General features: G+C 33.1%; 1 protein-coding gene across 1 annotated transcript in view; it reads left to right on the top strand.

Annotated features, from left to right (window-relative positions):
• LOC127730360 (uncharacterized) overlaps positions 1–20,272 on the top strand; it is a 115,460-nt gene that overhangs the window by 68,696 nt on the left and 26,492 nt on the right. Inside the window, exons 26-29 of the mRNA XM_052238730.1 lie at positions 7,377–7,479; positions 8,264–8,417; positions 14,509–14,688; positions 17,363–17,498. Coding sequence (XP_052094690.1) covers positions 7,377–7,479; positions 8,264–8,417; positions 14,509–14,688; positions 17,363–17,498 — 573 coding nt within the window. The remainder of the gene's footprint in view (positions 1–7,376; positions 7,480–8,263; positions 8,418–14,508; positions 14,689–17,362; positions 17,499–20,272) is intronic.

The following is a 20,272-nucleotide window of genomic DNA, read 5'->3' as shown; positions in this document are numbered from 1 at the left end:
ATACGGAAAGAAAGGTACGGAAAGAAAGATATTGACATGGAAATTGCAAAACTAGCCACTTTGAGCACCTCAATACTTGTATGTCTGTGTATGGAACGAAAGAAATGCGTCATGTCAAAATGGAAGGAGCCGGTTTTGTCAATGTTGTTTACTACACAATCACCCGGTTTTGTCTATATATATGACCCGGTTTTGTTTTGTTTTGAAACCACAAATTTATGAAAAGCAACGTTAACACGGATCTAAACATTGTCCATCGAAAGAAATTCAACATATATGTTATTGTAAAACAACTTCACTTGCGTTTTTTCAACAAAAATAAATACTACATATTATTTATACAAGAGTGTAAGCACTGACATGTAGCGACTGCTTGAAGGGAAAATAGTACTATTACATTTTTCCCAGCATTAGGTTGGCCTTTTGTGTACATAAGGCAGGTGAAGGATGTCAACGTAGGAGCGCTGTGATTGGATGTAAGGGTACAATATATTTTTTTATTTATCTATGAATAACTGCAGTGTGTATATTTACAATATAAATTTTGAAACCCATTGAAATATTTTCTAGAGAATTATTCGAAAAGACTTCCAAAATTTCATAAATTTGGTGTAAAATGACGGTGGGCATGGATAACATAAACAACTTCCGTTGAAAGTTGGTCATGATACTATTTGGCTTCAATTTTTAAAACAGAATGATAAAGTACTAACACCACACATAACTGTTTTGTGTAGGTTTTTATTATAAAAAGTGGTAAATTTAGTATTGTCGCCTACGGCAGAATAAATAGTACCGTTTTCCCTGAATGATCGTAATTGAATCTATTTTGAAGATCTGTAAGATGATTAATTTGATTAAAGTATCACATAAACTTAACAGTGTTCATGGAACCATAAAAAAGTCAGGGTCTAATGAAACCTGCCAGACGAACATGAACACATTACAATCATTAAAACCAACCAAAAAAATAAAAAATAAAAACTTAACATTTACCAATTAATCAAGAAAATAAGTTCAAGGTCACAGAAATAGTCATGTGGCCATATGACCTATTACTTATGGTATTAGAGATACGGACTTGTGTTTCATATTTGTTTTTCATAAATTTGTTTGTACATTAATTAGGCTGTTAGTTTTCTCGTTTGAATTGTTTTACATTTGTGATTTCGGGGCCTTCTATAGCTGACTCTGCGGTATGGGCTTTGCTCATTGTCGAAGTCCGATCGGCGACCTGTAGCTGTTAATTTCTGTGTCATTTTGTCTGTTGTGGAGAGTTGTCTCATTGGCAATCATACCGCACTTTTTTATATTGAACACGAAATATTAACCTTGATCATGGATATCAACCATTATCAGTGTGACATTCACAGCTATTCATTTTGTTAGGAAATCGATGAACTATGAAAATGAGGTCAAGGGCAATGGACATATGACAGATAGAAACATCGTAAGATAAAAGATCTGTGTGCGAGGTATGTTGCAGTCAGGCCTTCTAACTTCTGACATATGAAGCTTCATACAAATAGTTCAAGCCGCCACGAATTTGCATCCCTTGGTCTCGCATTTCGATGATTTTAAAATACCAATGTGAATTTTTAGAATAAACATGACAATCCTACTCACATACATCCAATTTCGCAGGTATCCCTGTTTTCTTATTTCTTATAAAATTCTTAGTTGGTACACATGTTTACGATTTAGTTATATAACATTAGTGACGAATCCAGGCGGCGTATAGGTCCGACGCCCCCATCTCACCTTTGATGGCACCAACAAAAAATTAAATGATGTTTTTTACGATTTATTTTAGCTTAAAATCGTCCAAAAAATTGTTCTCCTCGCTACGCTCGGCGGTATGTAAGTTGTTTGAATTACGCCCACTTTGAAAAAAATCTAAATCCGTCCCTATATATTGTCAATGATATATTATCCAATGTCAATGTACGATAATCATAACACAATGGAGAGATACCAGAACCGTTTATTGATAGAACTATTAATAAAATAAACATTATTGCATTTTCTTGATGGCCTGAGACTATTATACAAATTTATACTTAATATTATCCTTTTCTCCCAATAAACATTCATTTTCTATGGCAATTATGCATGCATATACATTTGTCTTCTTATCATGTCTTATAATAAACACTTAGCCTTAAGAAGATTTATTTTAAACGATCATAGGAAAGATAACACCCCTTGGTAGATTGGATTACTTATAAAGATAACCATCCTGTTGTGCAGGAAAATCACATATCAAATGTGCGTGTTTCAATTTTTAAAACCGTAAACTCTAATTTCAAGTTTTATCACTTACATAGAACGTAAACCTCAATTTGCGTTATAACCTTCATTTCTATCTATTTCGCAGTTAAAGTATTTTTTTAACTGCAAAGCAAAATTATAATTATTTTTGTTCCAATAAAGTAGGAATTCAAGTGTTTACAGATTCAAATAAATCGTTTTCCAACGAGCCACCAGACTCCTTTTAAATGCCGAAGTTCAATTATGTTATGCGATAATGCATTTTTTTCTTTGACAAAACCGGGTTCTGCCTTGTGAAATCTAGGACAAAACCGGCTCCTTCCATTTTGACATGACCCATTTCTTTCGTTACATGCACAGAAATACAAGTATTGAGGTGCTCAAAGTGGCTAGTTCTGCAATCTCCATGTCAATATCTAATTTTAGTACCTTTCTAGCCGTATAATGTGAACAATTTAACGAGATATTAAACAAATTCGAGGCAAGGTTCACTCAATTCGTCATTTTGGCGTGCATTTTTACTTATTTCTCCGTTAATCTAGAACGGTTGAAGAAAATATTACATCTCACAATAGAAAATAGTTATATATGTAAATATATATTCTTCGATATCATAAAAAAAAACAAATAAATAATCATAAACCTACCTTTTCTCTGTCTATTAATGTTCCGTCACCGTGCCGGATATTAGATACCATCGAGTCCAAACATTTTTTGCCGGGGTAGTTTAGACACAGTGGTTGAAGAGGAAATAATCCCGTGTATGAATCAAGTATGAAAAATTTCTGCCCAACATATCATCTCAGGCATCTGGTGTAACTCACATTACCTGAAGTTATATTTTACCTGTAAATCAATTAACATGCATAATTATATGGCTTCACTTGTCAGCTTAGGTGTCAAACATACTGGTAATCAACAATTTTTTACCTCAGGCTAACTGCCGTTGTGTAACAAAAACTGGAGCGTTTTATTGGTCTCTTCTGCACATCTCCAGAATGTCTTCTGGTGAGGAGTCCAAAAAGATGAATCTGGACCTCTTCTGGAGATATTCTACGGAAGATCAATAAAACAAAAATTCAATTTGCCGTCGAATATAGCAGATTTTTGTTATGTTGGATGACATATTAAATGAAGTTTACGATGATTTTATAGAAAATTAAGATACGTCCGGTAGACATGACTGTAAAAGTGTGCTCTGTTCGTGACATTTTTCTTTGTTCTTTCCTCTAACTCAATTTTGCTAGACAAATCAGGCGTAAACCCCCACTATTTGATTTTTAAGAATAATCTTAAACTGCACAAAAATTCGCCAATGTTTGTCTCGAATATGATCAAAAAGGACATCTTGTCTATCCATTTTTTTTTAAAGTAACCAAACTGGATTATTTTTGTATAAAGCAAAGATGTCGGAAAGTTCTCAAAATCATTTTTCTCTGGTGGTTCTTGAAGAAAATCTTCTGGTCCTAACTATTATTTCTATTGCATAATTTCGATGGTTAAAACCTTCGGACCACCACTTTTCAAATATTGTCATTGTATATGGATCTATATGCAAGTATACAATGTATACCAGACATTTCTCAGACTGTTTTTTCTTCTTTTTTTTAATAAATCCGTTGGTGCAGTACTGATTGATACTTCAGTCTGGGAGAACAAGATTTATTTCAGTACTATAGTGGTAATTAGCTTTGAACAAACTTCCAGTAAATGCAAATACTCTTATTTCGGTGTTTTGTGTCTATTGTCTTAATGTAAGTTTTTTTTGTGTGTCTCGTACTGATCTTTGAGTTAGTCTACCGGTAATTGCAATTGATTTGTGCAGGTTGTTCTTATATTGTACTGTTACACCACTGTCCCAGCTTCGGGGAGGGTTGAGCGCTCACAAACATGTTATTGTACTGTTACACCACTGTCCCAGGTTAGGGGGCTAACATGTTTAACCCCGCCACACTCTGTATTTATGTGTCTGTCCCAAGTCAAGAGCCTGTAATTCAGTGGTTGTCGTTTGTTGCTGTGTTACATATTTGTTTTTCGTTCATTTTTTTGTACATTAATTAGACCGTTAGTTTTCTCGTTTGAATTGTTTTACATTTGTGATTTCGGAGCCTTTTATAGCTGACTATGCGGTATGGGCTTTGCTTATTGATGAAGGCCGTACTGTGACCTATAGCTGTAAATTGCAGTGTCATTTGGTCTCTTGTGGAGGGTTGTCTCATTGGCAATCTTCGTTTTTATATCAACCCTGCCATATTCTTTGTGTGCCTGTCCCAAGTCAGGAGCCTGTAGTTTAGTTGTTGTCGTTGGTTCATGTCTCGACTCATATTTGATATTTTGTAAATTATTTTGTTATGTATAATTAGGCCGTAAGTTTTTTCGTTTGAATTGTTTCTCACACTTTTCACGTCGGGCCTTTTGACAGTATCGGGTTTTGTCATTGTTGAAGGCCTTAATTACGGTTGCCTATAATTGCTTACATCCACTTCATATTTGAACTCCGGTCGATAGTTGCCTCATTAGCAATCATACATTTCTACGTTTTTATTTATTTACCTGACTTTTAAACTCTTGTTTCCTGAACTGAGTCCTGAACATGCATGACATATTTGTCACTGGGCGTTAAAAATTAGCAACAAACAATCAATCAATTTAAACTTGTGTTAAATAAGAAGAAAAACCATTTGATATTCATTCATTTATTGGGGTGGGGGGCAGGAGGATTTCATATATGAATATGGTTGGCTGGGAAGAGCTGAAAAATAGGCATAATTAGCGACAGATTAAAAAAGTTAATAATTAATGCCCTCTTCCCTTTCCCATCCTTCATCTATAAATTTAAACTGACCAGCACGGAATAGCCCAACTTGGTGTTGAAAGTAGCGTTAAACACCAATCAATCAAAATCCCTTCCCTAGAATATCAAATAGTTGTCCCTTAACTGTTATTGTCCGTGTAGTTCTTATATTTATCCAGCTTATCGTCCTACAGGGATGTCCTACTAAGACTGTCATACCATAAAAACATTTATAACACAGCTCACATTCTAATATATCTGCATTCATAAATTTATTAATGTCATTTAGACTAAACGACGTCGACGCCATGTTTGTTATGTGCCTCTGCCGTCTAAACTACCTATCAAAAAAGAAGAGGTGGAAGAGAGCCAGAAGATCTTCCCTATGCAAAAAAACAGAAATGGACCTCTTCTGGCTCACTACGGAAGAACAAAAAAACACGCCCCAGTGTATTTATTGGGTTACTTCCCTTGATTTATCCTGTTTTAAGTTACTTTCCTTTTAATAATGAAAATTTTTAAAAGAATATAGATAAAATATAAATTGACCAAATAATCATAAAAGGATGGTAAATAAATGATTTTAAATGTCTTAGGACAAATAAAAAAATAATAATTTGAAAATTATTTGAGGATTCTATACTTCCTTTGAAGGCTTAAATTGAAATTTATATAAGAACTATGACCCTTGTTTTACAGTTAGAATGATTTTCTGAGTATGCAAACAAAAGCTATTTGCAGATAGTTAAACAAATGTTCTGGTTGCAATGATTGTTTTAAAGAATATTAAGTAAAAAATTTAAAGAACATACTGAAAAAAAAATAATGTTAGATTGAACATGTAGAATATAAAGATGGAGAAACTTTATAAGTACAAGGATACTATAAACATAATAAATTGGATGGAAAGTTGAAGAAAACACACTTTAAAAGACAATTTTTACAGCACACGGTTACATTTACGACAAAACTTATGTCGATTAAAAACCTCCTGATCTGAGTCCTAATCTCCTGACCAAAATTTCCCAATCTCCTGATCTGAGTTTCACAGTCCATCACATGTATGAATAGGTAAATTAAAAAATTATAAGTTCTTAGACCACTTTCATTCTGTGTCAGAAACCTATGCTGTGTCAAATATTTAATTACAATCCAAATTCAGTGCTGTATCAAGCTTGAATGTTGTGTCCATACTTGCCCCAACTGTTCAGGGTTTGACCTCTGCGGTCGTATCAAGCTGCGCCCCAGCGGAGCATTTTATTGTCAGATGTTCGGACTCCTTGGTTCTTTCCTACCAAACAGGGTACAATATTTTGCCCCATAACACCCATTTTTCTTTTCATATAAGACTTCAATATCTCAGTAAAGGTCATTTTCCAAAAGGAGTAGGTCCGGTAATTGCCGATTTTGGCCTCAAAATTCAGGTTCATCTGATGGAAGATTTTGGACACTTTTTAAACACTTAAGTGTCTACTTCAGTTGATTCAATTAGTTATTGTAATTAATTAGTAATTAATTTGTGAAAGATTTGAACTGATTTAGTCATTAAAGAGGCTCAAATTCAAGCTTAAATATGAAAAATCTATCAAATATGCCATAATATGTCACTTTTCAGATGGTTTTTGTCAAAAATGAAAGTGGCCACGTCCGTGTTCATTCTCAACTTTATATATGTTATGTATTATCATCAAATACAACTTACATTTAAGTATTAAGAATGAACACAAATGCAGCCACTTCCATTTCAGACGGAAACCGTCTAAAAATTAACCAAAATGCTAAAATTTTGAAGACGTCAGTAATTTAGCATGACTTAATGATGCTAGTACCCGATACATGTGCATTGTATTGTCAAAAACAGCACATATTTATGTAACAGAAGCATTCTTTTTTCCAATAAATAGCTAAAAAAAAATTTTTAACAATTTTGTAAAACTGCTATATTTTTGGGCCAAAAAGGGGTCTTACTGGGCCTACTCCTTTAAGCAGATTCTAGATTTCCTTTCTTTCGATTTGAGACCCAAATAATACCTATGCAAATATAAGTTAAAAGTCCAAGTCAGCCTTTTCCTGCCATTTAAAAAAAATTATATATCTCGAAAAGGAGCTCCATAACCTATCAATATTTTTAGCTAATTTTGTTCCTTAACTAATGCTCTTCTGACTTATAGTATCAATTTTAGATTCTAGATTTGTTTTTAATTTCACCTAAGTACATCCTTAAGTAAAGGACATTTTTGAATGGAATAAACTTGAGTTCATTACTGCTTTTGATTAAAATCAATTTTATATCTCAATCTTTAACTTTCAGCACATATTCTGTTTGATGATGCATTTGAATTTGATGATGATGAAGATAGAGTGCCCAACTCCTTTGTGAAGCTGTTTATGGAGGTGATGCAAGAAGCTGCAAAGTAAGTGCATAGTTTGACTTTAAAAAGAAAAAAAAAGGAATAAAATTTCAACCTTGATTGAGTTTAATTATATTACTATACAAAATAAGTACATGATGACTCCATAACATCCTTTTGTTTTTGAAGACATGCTTCATGTTCAAAACTTATTTAAGATCTTAAGGTGGCTCGGGAGTCTTCCTCCATTTTGGATTTTGAAATAGCAGATAATGTTGGTCTAGATCTTTGATGAAATGTGCAAATTTTGAGAGTAGTATGCAATTTATGTGTAAGACTTTTGATGTAAATATAGAAAATTGTGGGTTTTATCATAATTACGGCTGTAATTTCCAAAAAAAAACACCTTATTTGTGTTTGAATAATTTTTTATTCAACTTTGACAAATAAGGGGAGATAACTCAGATAAAGTAATTTTTATAATAGAAAGTGTTGTGAATTTACCTATTTTAATCTGTAGCAAGAAAACAAGTTCGGTGACCCCATTTTTTCTTTTTCTTATGTGAAAGCATGTTATAAGAGCTATCTTCCCACATTTTATCTTAAAATTCTATCATGTAGTTTTCTTTTTATCACACACAATTTGATTTTCCATGCATAATCTATACAAAATCTGACAATTTTGCACAACCTGTAGCGTGAAAAAAAGTCCAGTGACCCACACTTTTTATTATATTTTTGAAAAAAGCATTATAAAAACTTCATTATGACAAATTATTAAAAAATTCTATCAGTTTTAATTAAGACGCCCCAGCCGCCTTAAGTATCAATTTATCAAATTTTATAGTGCCATCCATCATAAGGAAATCAAACTGGCTACTCCTATGAAGATCCCATCCCCATATGGTGCACAGCTTGTTTTTGATCTTCCGGGGGAAAATATGATGTATGTCCATCTCAAAGACAAGAACAAAATACGACACAGGAAAAGGTGGTCACAGGTATGTAAGATATGGATATTAACACATTATATATATTTTTGGTAAATAGAATTAAGCAAACAAGACAAGTTTTCTGACTGATATTTTATCAAGTGTTTTTGCCATTTTGCAGCTTCCTGCATCACGTCCATAAACAGCTTCTCAAAGGAGTTACTCTTATCTTCATCATCATCCAAATACCCCTTTATTACTTTTTTTTCATATCTGCACTTTTTCTTAAGATTGCCTTATGCAAATTTTATGAAACTCATACACATTGCTAAAATCCAAAACTCACTAAGAGAGTTTGAATTTGGGCAGTGAATCGCTTACTGTTCTAGAGTTGTGCCCTTTATATTTTTGAACATTGCTAATTTTTGTCGAGCCTGCGACTTTTGTCGCAGAAAGCTCGACATAGGGATAGTGATCCGGCAGCGGCGGCGGCGTTAGCTAACTTCTTAAAAGCTTTATATTTTAGAGGGTGGAAGATCTGGATGCTTCATACTTTGTATATGGATGCCTCATGTTACGAAGTTTCCGTCAGTCACATGTCCAATGTCCTTGACCTCATCTTCATGGTTCAGTGACTACTTGAAAAAAAAGTTAAGATTTTTTGTAATGTAAAATTCTCTCTTATTATAAGTAATAGGATAACTATATTTGGTATGTGCGTACCTTGCAAGGTCCTCATGCCCGTCAGACAGTTTTCACTTGACCTCGACCTCATTTCATGGATCAGTGAACAAGGTTAAGTTTTCGTGGTCAAGTCCATATCTCAGATACTATAAGCAATAGGTCTAGTATATTCGGTGTATGGAAGGACTGTAAGGTGTACATGTCCAACTGGCAGGTGTCATCTGACCTTGACCTCATTTTCATGGTTCAGTGGTTATAGTTAAGTTTTTGTGTTTTGGTCTGTTTTTCTTATACTGTATGCAATAGGTCTACTATATTTGGTGTATGGAATGATTGTAAGGTGTACATGTCTAGCTGGCAGGTGTCATCTGACCTTGACCTCATTTTCATGGTTCAGTGGTTATAATTAAGTTTTTGTGTTTTGGTCTGTTTTTCTTATACTGTATGCAATAGGTCTACTATATTTGGTGTATGGAATGATTGTAAGGTGTACATGTCTAGCTGACAGGTGTCATCTGACCTTGACCTCATTTTCATGGTTCAGTGGTCAAAGTTAAGTTTTTGAGTTTTGGTCTTTTTTCCTAATACTGTATGCAATAGGTCTACTATATTTGGTGAATGGAATGATTGTAAGGTGTACATGTCTATCTGGCAGGTGTCATCTAACCTTGACCTCTTTTTCATGGTTCAGTGGTCAAAGTTAAGTTTTTGAGTTTTGGTCTTTTTTTCTAATACTATATGCAATAGTTCAACTCTATTTGGTGTATGGAAATATTTTATGATCTATATGTCAGTCACACAGGTTTTATTTGACCTTGACCTCATTTTCAAGGTTCATTGCTCAGTGTTAAGTTTTTGTGTTTTGGTCTGTGTTTCTTAAACTATAAGCAATAGGTCAACTATATTTGTTGTATGGAAGAATTGTTAGCTGTACATGCCTGCCTAGCATGGTTCATCTGACCTTGATCTCATTTTCATGGTTCATTGGTCAATATTTAGTTTACTTGGTTAATGTTAAGTTTATGTGACAGTTGTAATAAAGCTTTATATTTAGGACTATCAACATAATATCAATGATTAGTAAAGAAGGCGAGACATTTCAGTGTGTGCACTCTTGTTTTGTTTCTGCACTATTCTATCCAAATTGTATGAAACTCATACAAAATGCTAAGAACCAAAACTTGCAGACAGAGCAAATTTGGGCAGTGAATCGCTTACTGTTCTAGAGTTATGCCCCTTTATATTTTTGGACATTGCTAATTTTTTTGCTTCTGCACTATTCTATCCAAATTGTATGAAACTCATACAAAATGCTAAGAACCAAAACTTGCAGACAGAGCAAATTTGGGCAGTGAATCGCTTACTGTTCTAGAGTTATGCCCTTTATATTTTTGAACATTGCTAATTTTTTTGTTTCTGCACTATTCTATCCAAATTGTATGAAACTCATACAAAATGCTAAGAACCAAAACTTGCAGACAGAGCAAATTTGGGCAGTGAATCGCTTACTGTTCTAGAGTTATGCCCCTTTATATTTTTGAACATTGCTAATTTTTTTGTTTCTGCACTATTCTATCCAAATTGTATGAAACTCATACAAAATGCTAAGAACCAAAACTTGCAGACAGAGCAAATTTGGGCAGTGAGTCACTTACCGTTCCAGAGTTATGTTCCTTTATAACTTTTATAACTTTTTTTGTTTCTACACTCTAATTTAAGTTTGCCTCATGCATATTTGTATGCCCCACCTAGGGCATTATGTTTTTCAGTATATGCATCCGTTTGTCCATTGGTCTGTCCGTCTGTCCCGCTTCAGGTTAAAGTTTTTGGTCAAGGTAGTTTTTGATGAAGTTGAAGTCCAATCAACTTGAAACTTAGTAAATAAACAATAGAACTCTGTTAAAACTAACAGTGACATCAAATGATCTCTAAAAGTATTTTCACGTATTATTAGCAAGCTTGAGATGGGGCATTCATATTTTTTATGCCCCTGCCGTAGTGGAGGGGGCATTAAGTTTTACCCTTGTCCGTCTGTACATCCCTACGTACGTCTGTCCCTCCGTATGTACGTTCCAAAATTGGTTTCCGTTCTCTAACTTAGTTTGCCTCAACCAAATGTTATGAAACTTATCCACAATTTTATTACCACAAAACACAGATCAAGTTTGAATTTTGGTGGCATCACTTTTACCGTTCTAGAGTTATGCCCCTTTACAAATGTTTATTACCACAAAACACAGATCAAGTTTGAATTTGGGTGGGGTCACTTTTACCGTTCTAGAGTTATGCCCCTTTACAAATGTTTATTACCACAAAACACAGCTCAAGTTTGAATTTGGGTGGCGTCACTTTTACCGTTCTAGAGTTATGCCCCTTTACAAATGGAAAAAAAAATGCTGAATTTTTCGTTTCCGTTCTCTTACTTAAGTTTGCATCCACCAAATGTTAAGAATGTTTATTACCACAAAACTCAGATCAAGGTCGAATTTGGGTGGCGTCACTTTTACCGTTCTAAAGTTATGTCCCTTTACAAATGAAAAAATTGCTGAAATATTAGTTTTGGTTCTCTAACTTTAGTTTGCCTCAACCAAATGTTATGAAACTTATGCACAATGCTAATTACCACAATACACAGATCAAATTTGAATTTTGTTGGCGTCACTTCTACTGTTCTAGAGTTTTGCCCCTTTACAAATCTCAATATTGATGAAATATTTTTTCTGTTCTCTAACTTTAGTTTGCCTCAACCATATGTTATGAAACTTATGCACAATGCTAATTACCACAAAACACAGAAAAAGATTGAATTTTGGTGGTGTCACTTCTACTGTTCTAGAGTTATGCCCTATAAAAATGGGAAAATTGCTGAATTTTTCGTTTCTGTTCTCTAATTTAAGTTTATGCCAATTAAATGTTATGAAACTTATAAACAATGCTTATTACCTCAAAACTCAGATCAAGTTCAAATTTGGGTAGTGTCACTTTTACAGTTCTTGAGTTATGGCCCTTTATAACGTTATATGCAAGGGGTGGCATCATCTGTGTCCCATGGACACATTCCCCATTTATTTCTGTATGTTTTTTACATTTTGATAGAACATTATCCAGAAACTACTTTTGTAGTCTATGTAAACACTGTGTCAATTTCAATACGATATGTTCATGCGTGATACACATGAATGAAAACGATAGGTCCATAGCAGGGCTTCCAAAACGGTCGTATTTTCCAGACTTGTCAGGTAAATTATATAAATGACTTGTTGTGCCCATGCTGAAATGGACATTTAAACATAGTTCAGGAAAAAAAATTGAAGTTTATGCGATCTTTTTGACCTGACCTTTTGCCTTAAACAGCCACACATTTCTGGTCATATAAGTGACATGATGGATAATAACTATCAAAACAAACCCTACTTTAATACCCTCTCATTACAATCAAGGTTAATTAGTTCTTCGACAGCTGAAATTTACCTGATCAGTTGACAGGTAAACTATTTTGTACTGGACATTGATCTGTCTGTTGAAAGTTATTTTCTTAAATTTCAGCGGTTTGAATCTAATTGATTTAGTCAACAAGATTTAGATTATCAGAAAACGTAAATAAATATGATTTGATGAAAATTTGAAAAGGTAGTAATAAAGGTTTTAAGTGAAAAATCGTCAGAACCACGTTGTTTGAACTAGTACACTTGTGGGCATGTGCGCAGTTAGAGTTTAAATTATGCATCTGAATTTTCAAAAATGCTAAAAATATCATTGAAACCTTTATCTTACACTCATTTCGAGTATTTTCCTGGAGAAATAAAGTGGAAAGAGTTACTTAAACTCAATTGTGCTTTGTAAACATACACAGATTTTACGTATCCGTCTCTGCTCCGTGTTTTACCATTGTCAAGTCAACATCCGGTATTAGGAAAATGTACTTTTGAAAAACGAAAGTGAAGTTATTGACAGCGTAATTTTGCACAAATAAAGAGTCTAAGGCAGATATTAGTACGCTGGTGTTGCACACTTCAAATGGTACACTGTCAATTTAACAGTTAATGCCATAACATCAAATTTATATAAAAAATCAAGTTAAATATTGTTTTTGTGTCAATCATAATTTATATAATGCCCAACTGATTACTACGGTTGCCTTTTATTACTAAGTCTTAAGGGATTAAATTCGAGATAAGACAAAAAATATGTCCGGCTGGATAAAATATTTTTTGGAAGCCCTAGTGAAATTGAATGATAACTAATGTTTTATTTGAGAATCATAAGGTTTAACACATTTTCTCTAGATGTTATTAAAAAAAAAAAGAGGTTATTGATGTGTAAAATGAGCTGCTGACACCAACATTTGATATTATTGTTGGCAAACTTGACACAAAAATATGTTTCTTCAATTACAAAGCCATATCATGTCCAACTCAACTTTTATTTTCTGAGTAAGAAGATTTATGGATTCACCATGGATCAGTGGTCAGTTGCTGTGTAGAACATTTAACATTTTAACATGCACAACAGATACATGGTTTTAATTGGTCTGTAGATAGCTTATATTTACTGTCCACCAAAGTTTATTATTAGTCTATAGAATGATTTCTGCAATGCATAATTAGTCAATAACTTTGACAAATTAGCCAGAAATTCTCAACTTATTACCGTTATTTGAAATAATATCAAAGATAGGAAATATAGTTTGCTGTTATTGTAGGTGATCTATATGTACTATTTGCTGGGATATCATATTATTGTAGGTGATGTATATGTACTATTTGCTGGGATATCGTATTATTGTAGGTGATGTATATGTACTATTTACTGGGATATAGTATTATTGTAGGTGATGTATATGTACTATTTACTGGGATATCGTATTATTGTAGGTGATGTATATGTACTATTTGCTGGGATATCGTATTATTGTAGGTGATGTATATGTACTATTTGCTGGGATATCGTATTATTGTAGGTGATGTATATGTACTATTTGCTGGGATATCGTATTATTGTAGGTGATGTATATGTACTATTTGCTGGGATGTCTTTTTATTGTAGGTGATGTATATGTACTATTTGCTGGGATGTCGTATTATTGTAGGTGATGTATAGTAGGTGATGTATATGTACTATTTACTGGGATATAGTATTATTGTAGGTGATGTATATGTACTATTTGCTTGGATATCGTATTATTGTAGGTGATGTATATGTACTATTTGCTGGGATATCGTATTATTGTAGGTGATGTATATGTACTATTTACTGGGATATAGTATTATTGTAGGTGATGTATATGTACTATTTGCTGGGATGTCGTATTATTGTAGGTGATGTATATGTACTATTTGCTGGGATATCGTATTATTGTAGGTGATGTATATGTACTATTTGCTGGGATATAGTATTATTGTAGGTGATGTATATGTACTATTTGCTGGGATATCGTACTATTAAAGATAAGAAATAAAGTTTCCTGTAATTGTAGGTGATGTATATGTACTATTTGCTGGGATATCGTATTATTAAAGAGTGTCAAGAGAGGGTACTTGGTGCCTTAGCAGATGATAAAATCAGTGAATTAGCCACATGGGATTACGATAATGCCCCTGGCAGAGTTGGCAAGAGTCAGATCTTCAATATATTAGATGATGAAGTGTTGTATAGGGTAAGGATCCAAATGTCTAAACTATTAATAAACCCATGTTTAAAATGACTGAAAGACTTGATAAATATTGTTTAATCAAGTTCTTCATATGAATAGAAATATAACACTTAGAAGCCTATGTTCTTAAATAATTGTAATGAAATATTTCAGGAAATCATGAAATGGAATATTGAGGTTCTGAAAATATTTTTGGAGGTCCTTAAAGAAACCTCAAAGAAAGTTGGGGGGGGTGTTATATAGTGAAGTGATGCACATGTCTGTTGTCTGTCTGTTTCGTCCTTAAGTCAATCTGTCACAACTTTGGTTTCTAGATGATAATCATAGTATCACTTGATGACCAAATCTTTTGAAATTTTTGAAACAATGTAATGAACCATGAAATACAGGTCAAGTTTTATTTTGATGGTTTTTACATTTACCCTCAAGAGTTATGTCCCGTAGTTAGAAAGTGGGTTCTCTTCTGTTTCCCAGTGATAATGATAATAACCGCTTGACCAAATCTTTGAAACTTACCATAAAATAAAGTTAACATTCGATTTTGATGATTTTGACATTTAATGTTCTAGAGTTATGCCCATTATTTACAAAAGTTGGGTTTTCTGTTTTGTTAACTGATGATAATGAAAAACTACTGGACCAATTCTTTTGAAACTGGAACACAATGTCATTGACCATACAAAACAGGTCAAGTTTAATTTTGGTGGTTTTGACATATACATTTGAAGACTTATGCCCTTAGATACCTAAAATTTCTATGCTTTGGTTTGTGGATAATATTTAAAGCACCACTTGACCAAATCTTTTAAAAAATACAGAACACGGTTGATGTTGATGGTTATGACATTAATTTTTTAAGTTATTTCTGTTTGTTATCTTAAAACTGTGATTTTTTTACTATTGGCAAAATCTTTTTTAGATTTCAACACAATGTTATGAAACATAAAATACAGGTCTCATTCAATTTGGATTTTGGTTTTGGAATTTACTAGTTAAAGAGTTTTTTCTGCAAGTGGGGGTATCTGTGATCTCTAGATCACCTCAATACTAGTTATATATGGTTATCCTGAAATTTAATTATGGAGGTCTGGAAATATTTGAGAAATTCCATAATTATATATGGATATCCTGAAATTGAATTATGGAGCTCCTTAAATTTAATAACTTTGATCCATATCATTATGATTGTCAAGTCAATCAAAATCAGCTTTTATATATTGGGTTCTATAGAGAAGTACAAGTTAAAGAATTGCTAAACTATTTGAATTTTAACATTAGCAGAACGTGACTTGTTGAAAATTCATTTTTATTTGGTGCTGATTGATCAATATAGTTGTATGGAATTTAGTTTAATATTAGGACTAATGTGATACATATGTACTCAGTAGTTATCAGTGGCGGATCCAGAACTTTTCATAAGGGGGGGCCCGCTGACTGACCTAAGGGGGGGCCCGCTCCAGTCATGCTTTAGTGATTCCCTATATAACCAACCAAATTTTTCCCACAATAGGGGGGGCCCTGCCCCTCAGGGCCCCCCCCTGGATCCGCCTATGGTTATTTTATATAGCATGTGATACAGGTTTTACTGTGTGTCATCAGTTTTATTCTGTCAAATTGCTACTTCTAGATTAAAAAACCTGGTATATATGTAACACTCAGAAACGTGTCCATCCCCCCAAACGTGTCCATATGACGTCGCTGAATTAAAAACATGTCTAGTTGCAAAAGGATGCCGAAACGTGTCATTTTTATGAGCGCTCAATTTTGTCCATATTTTCAAATGCCCATTCAATTATTTTAATTTTTGACCATCAAGTAACTATTACATGTCCACCGATATTAAAATTTATTATTAAATTTTGGTTATTGTTCTTCTTTTGACGTATATTCCTTTTAATTTACTCATTCATCTATTGTCCCACCTCCAAGCGTGAAAGGAGAATAGAAACATGGTTTATTAGGTCTTCTTCCAACCGACAGTTAAATCCTTGCCAAAGTTGGGCGTCTGTTTGGCTGGGTTGGAAGTAAAAGTACGCAGCCATATCCAAAACCTTGTGTAGGAAGAGATAGATCTACCTAATGTATTTATTGTTAATATGTTGTCGTCCTGAATATGAATTAAATATTTGTAACTGGACTTTAAGCAATCAACAGTAAAGAGTTGATTTATATGTTGCAAATCAAACTTGCAATTATTCTAATTTGAATATAAACAACTGGCGTTGAACAAACTAAATCTAACAAATTTAGGATTTTCTTCTTTAAACTCTGTTCCTTTTTAAATTTCCATTAATTATGCCGAAATACTTCATTCAGCATTTATGTCTTTTAAATACGGCTTTAATCTTTTTATAGGATCTAATCGAAACCCAACATATTTTCGTGTCCCTGAGAATTGAATTGCCGTAGAAATTATTGGCATCACTGAGGACATAATAGCGCTAAAAGTTCTGAGATGTTCAGGGGTCTTACAGAAGACACGTTTTGGCGAATAACAATTATTGGACACGTTTGGGGATGTGAAATTGGAAAGGTATGGGTGAAATAGACACGTTTGGGGGAATCGGACATGTTTGGGGGGATGGACATGTTTGTGAGTGTTACATAAAAATAGATATATAGTGAAAACAAATTGGTGCATGAAAGTTTGTGTAAGAAATATGAACCTTCCTTTCAGGCAGAGAATACCTTTATCCTTGCCTTAGATGGAGATGTTGATTTTACACCTAAAGCTGTCAGACTACTGGTGGATAGAATGCAAAAAAATGAAGAGTTAGGTGCTGCATGTGGACGTATTCATCCAATAGGCAAAGGTAACTTGTCATTAATTGCTTGATTTTGTGTGGTTACTGCAGGTATCAACATTTCCACCTATCTGATAGCTCCAAATTATCTGCAAAGGTCTGCAGTGTTCTCCCCAGAAATTTTGGATAGCATCACATTTGGCGTAAAAAAATAAACTGTATTTTTTTCAATGTCATTTGATGCGTCGCGGCGATGCTCTATTTCCTTTATGTTATATATGTTTATATTGTTCAATTCATAACTGAGAATACAATTAAACTTTAACCATGATAACAGTTGTTTCAGTTTATGCTTTCTATATTCATTTATACCGGTAGTTACAGAATTATTTTTTTCCTCTTGGGCCAAATAGAAATATATGTGTGGTTCCAGTTACCCTACCTACTCAACTAAATGAATGAATGAATGGTTTATTATAGTACAACCTGTATATATACAAAACTAGATATCAAGCAAAAAAAAAAGAACTGGTTTTTATATAAAAAGGGAAGAGAAAGTATCATATAGCAATGAAATTTCAATTAAAATTTTTTTTCCTTTATCATGTCTATGAAATTCATTGTTTCATGGTACTCAATGAATTAGTCCCAGTTATTTCTTTATATCAAAATGATATATATTTTTAACAAAGTTAAGCTACTTTAGTCAGTATATTCAAATGATGTATTTTCAAAAAGAATACATTTAGCAAAGATACCTAATAAATAGTCTGTTAATGCATGTGGAATGCGTAGTTTTCTCTTTTGTGATCATTTTTTTCTGTCTACTGTGCCATTTGTGCATAGTTATTATTGTAAAAATGCGGAATTTTGTCATATCTGGTACGGTTCCAATCCGTAGTTCACACAAATATTCCAATGGCGGCGGAAGAAAAATTTACGAAAAAATAAACAATGTTTGACAAGAGATTGGGAATGAATATGACGCTTTTAATGCATTAAACGGATGAAATATTAACTAAAGCCAATAATGACCTCTTTCTAAAGAAGTATCAAACTTATTTAACTCAAAATCAAAATGTTTAATATACGCTCTCGATTAACTAGTTGTACCGGAAATGAAAGAAAGTAATTTTTTAAAAGTTGTAAAAATATACGAAATCGTTTGTATCTTTGAATTTGGATTATGCAAACGTAGATTTTGAATTGTTTTTCAATTTTCTGATTACATTTTCTCCATGTCGAAATTTGCGATTGGACCATGTGGTATTAGTCATGTCACAAGTGTCAGCTTGGGGTATTCGTATCCATTCAGTTATCACCCAAAGGGCAATTAACACCTATTTAATCACTTTAAATTGCCTCTATTGTCGGACTTGAAGGGATTACAATTAAAGGTGATATAATTTTTATGATCACAAGCGGTAATTAGATGGAAGTTCAAAATTTAGAACATGGTTTTGCGATATAGAGACAAGAAAAAGAGCATCCTCAAAATAATTATAGCATCGCGGAAATTATTATAGCATTACGGGAAAAAATGTAGCGTCTCGGTGCCGCAACGCTAAAACGGCCTGGGGAGAACACTGGGTCTGTAAAGGAGTAGGTTCGATAAGGCCCTAAAATGGCCCCTGTTTCTAACTAAAATATCAAATTAGGATTTATTGATCAAAATTACAATGAATCATAGCTAAAACAATGATTTGATTGGAAATATGACTATTTGTTGAAAATTTATGCATTAGCGTTCTTTTCACAACATCAAAAATAGCAAACGTATTGATCTTCCATGAAAATTTAATAAAAACAGGCAATTTTCCATTGTTTTTTTGCACTGGAAAAAAACAGAGGGCATGCGTCTACAAAGAAGATCTTTTAACATAATATTTGTTATAACAATTTACATATCTGACTTGAATATTTAATATGTCAAAGCCTCTGCTCTATGTTTCCTCTGCCTTAATTTGTTTGAAATCCAGATGATTTTGTCAAGTTTCACCCAAAACTCTACTCATGGCCTATTTGGGTTGTAAATTTTAATGCATTATAAGAAAAGCTGTGCAAAAATAGTTCTATTACACTTTCCTACATGTCTTTTTATCAACTAGAAACATTTTTATCTTGAAACAATGGACTTAATGTTCGGGGCAAAAGATGACCCTTACCAAACTTACTCCTTTAAGTGACATAGATAGTCTGCTGGACTTCTTACATAAGTCTTGGATGGAAAGCATATAACTGAAAAAGAATCAACAATTACATCATATAGCAGGGCTCACACTATTTCAGAATCATAGGGAGAAGTGACTTCTCTTTTTGAAACTAATAGGGAGAAGTGGTGAGATGTGATAGAGAAGTGCTCGTTCGCTCGCTCACAGCGCCATAGTGTTTTTTGATTTTTACTATAATAAAAAGGGCTATATGTATCCTATTTATCTATTTTTTATATTGTTTAATTTATACCTGAGTATACAATTAAAGTAACAGTTGTTTCAGTTTATCATTTCTAGTTGCACAATTATATCTATATAGGTCCTCTTGTCAGAAACTATCAACTAAATATCTAGTACTAAAAAGGATTTTTTTTTATATCAAAATGGAAAAGAAAGTAAAATATATCAATTAAAATTCAATTAAAAAACTATTCTGTTTATCATGTTTATGAAATTCATTGTTTCTCATTAAAAGATACATTAATTTAACAAAGTTAAGCAACTTTAATCAATGAAATCAGGGACCAGAGATGTGACTCATTTCACAAAAAAACACTTGTTAATCATGACCAATTCAGTATAACTTACGATCATTTATTGTCATAAAAGTTTTTTGTGAAAAGAGCCCTG

This window comes from Mytilus californianus, unplaced genomic scaffold, assembly GCF_021869535.1.
Source record: "Mytilus californianus isolate M0D057914Y unplaced genomic scaffold, xbMytCali1.0.p SCAF_2, whole genome shotgun sequence".
Taxonomy (NCBI): domain Eukaryota; kingdom Metazoa; phylum Mollusca; class Bivalvia; order Mytilida; family Mytilidae; genus Mytilus; species Mytilus californianus.
This window is presented reverse-complemented; position numbering and strand designations above follow the sequence as displayed.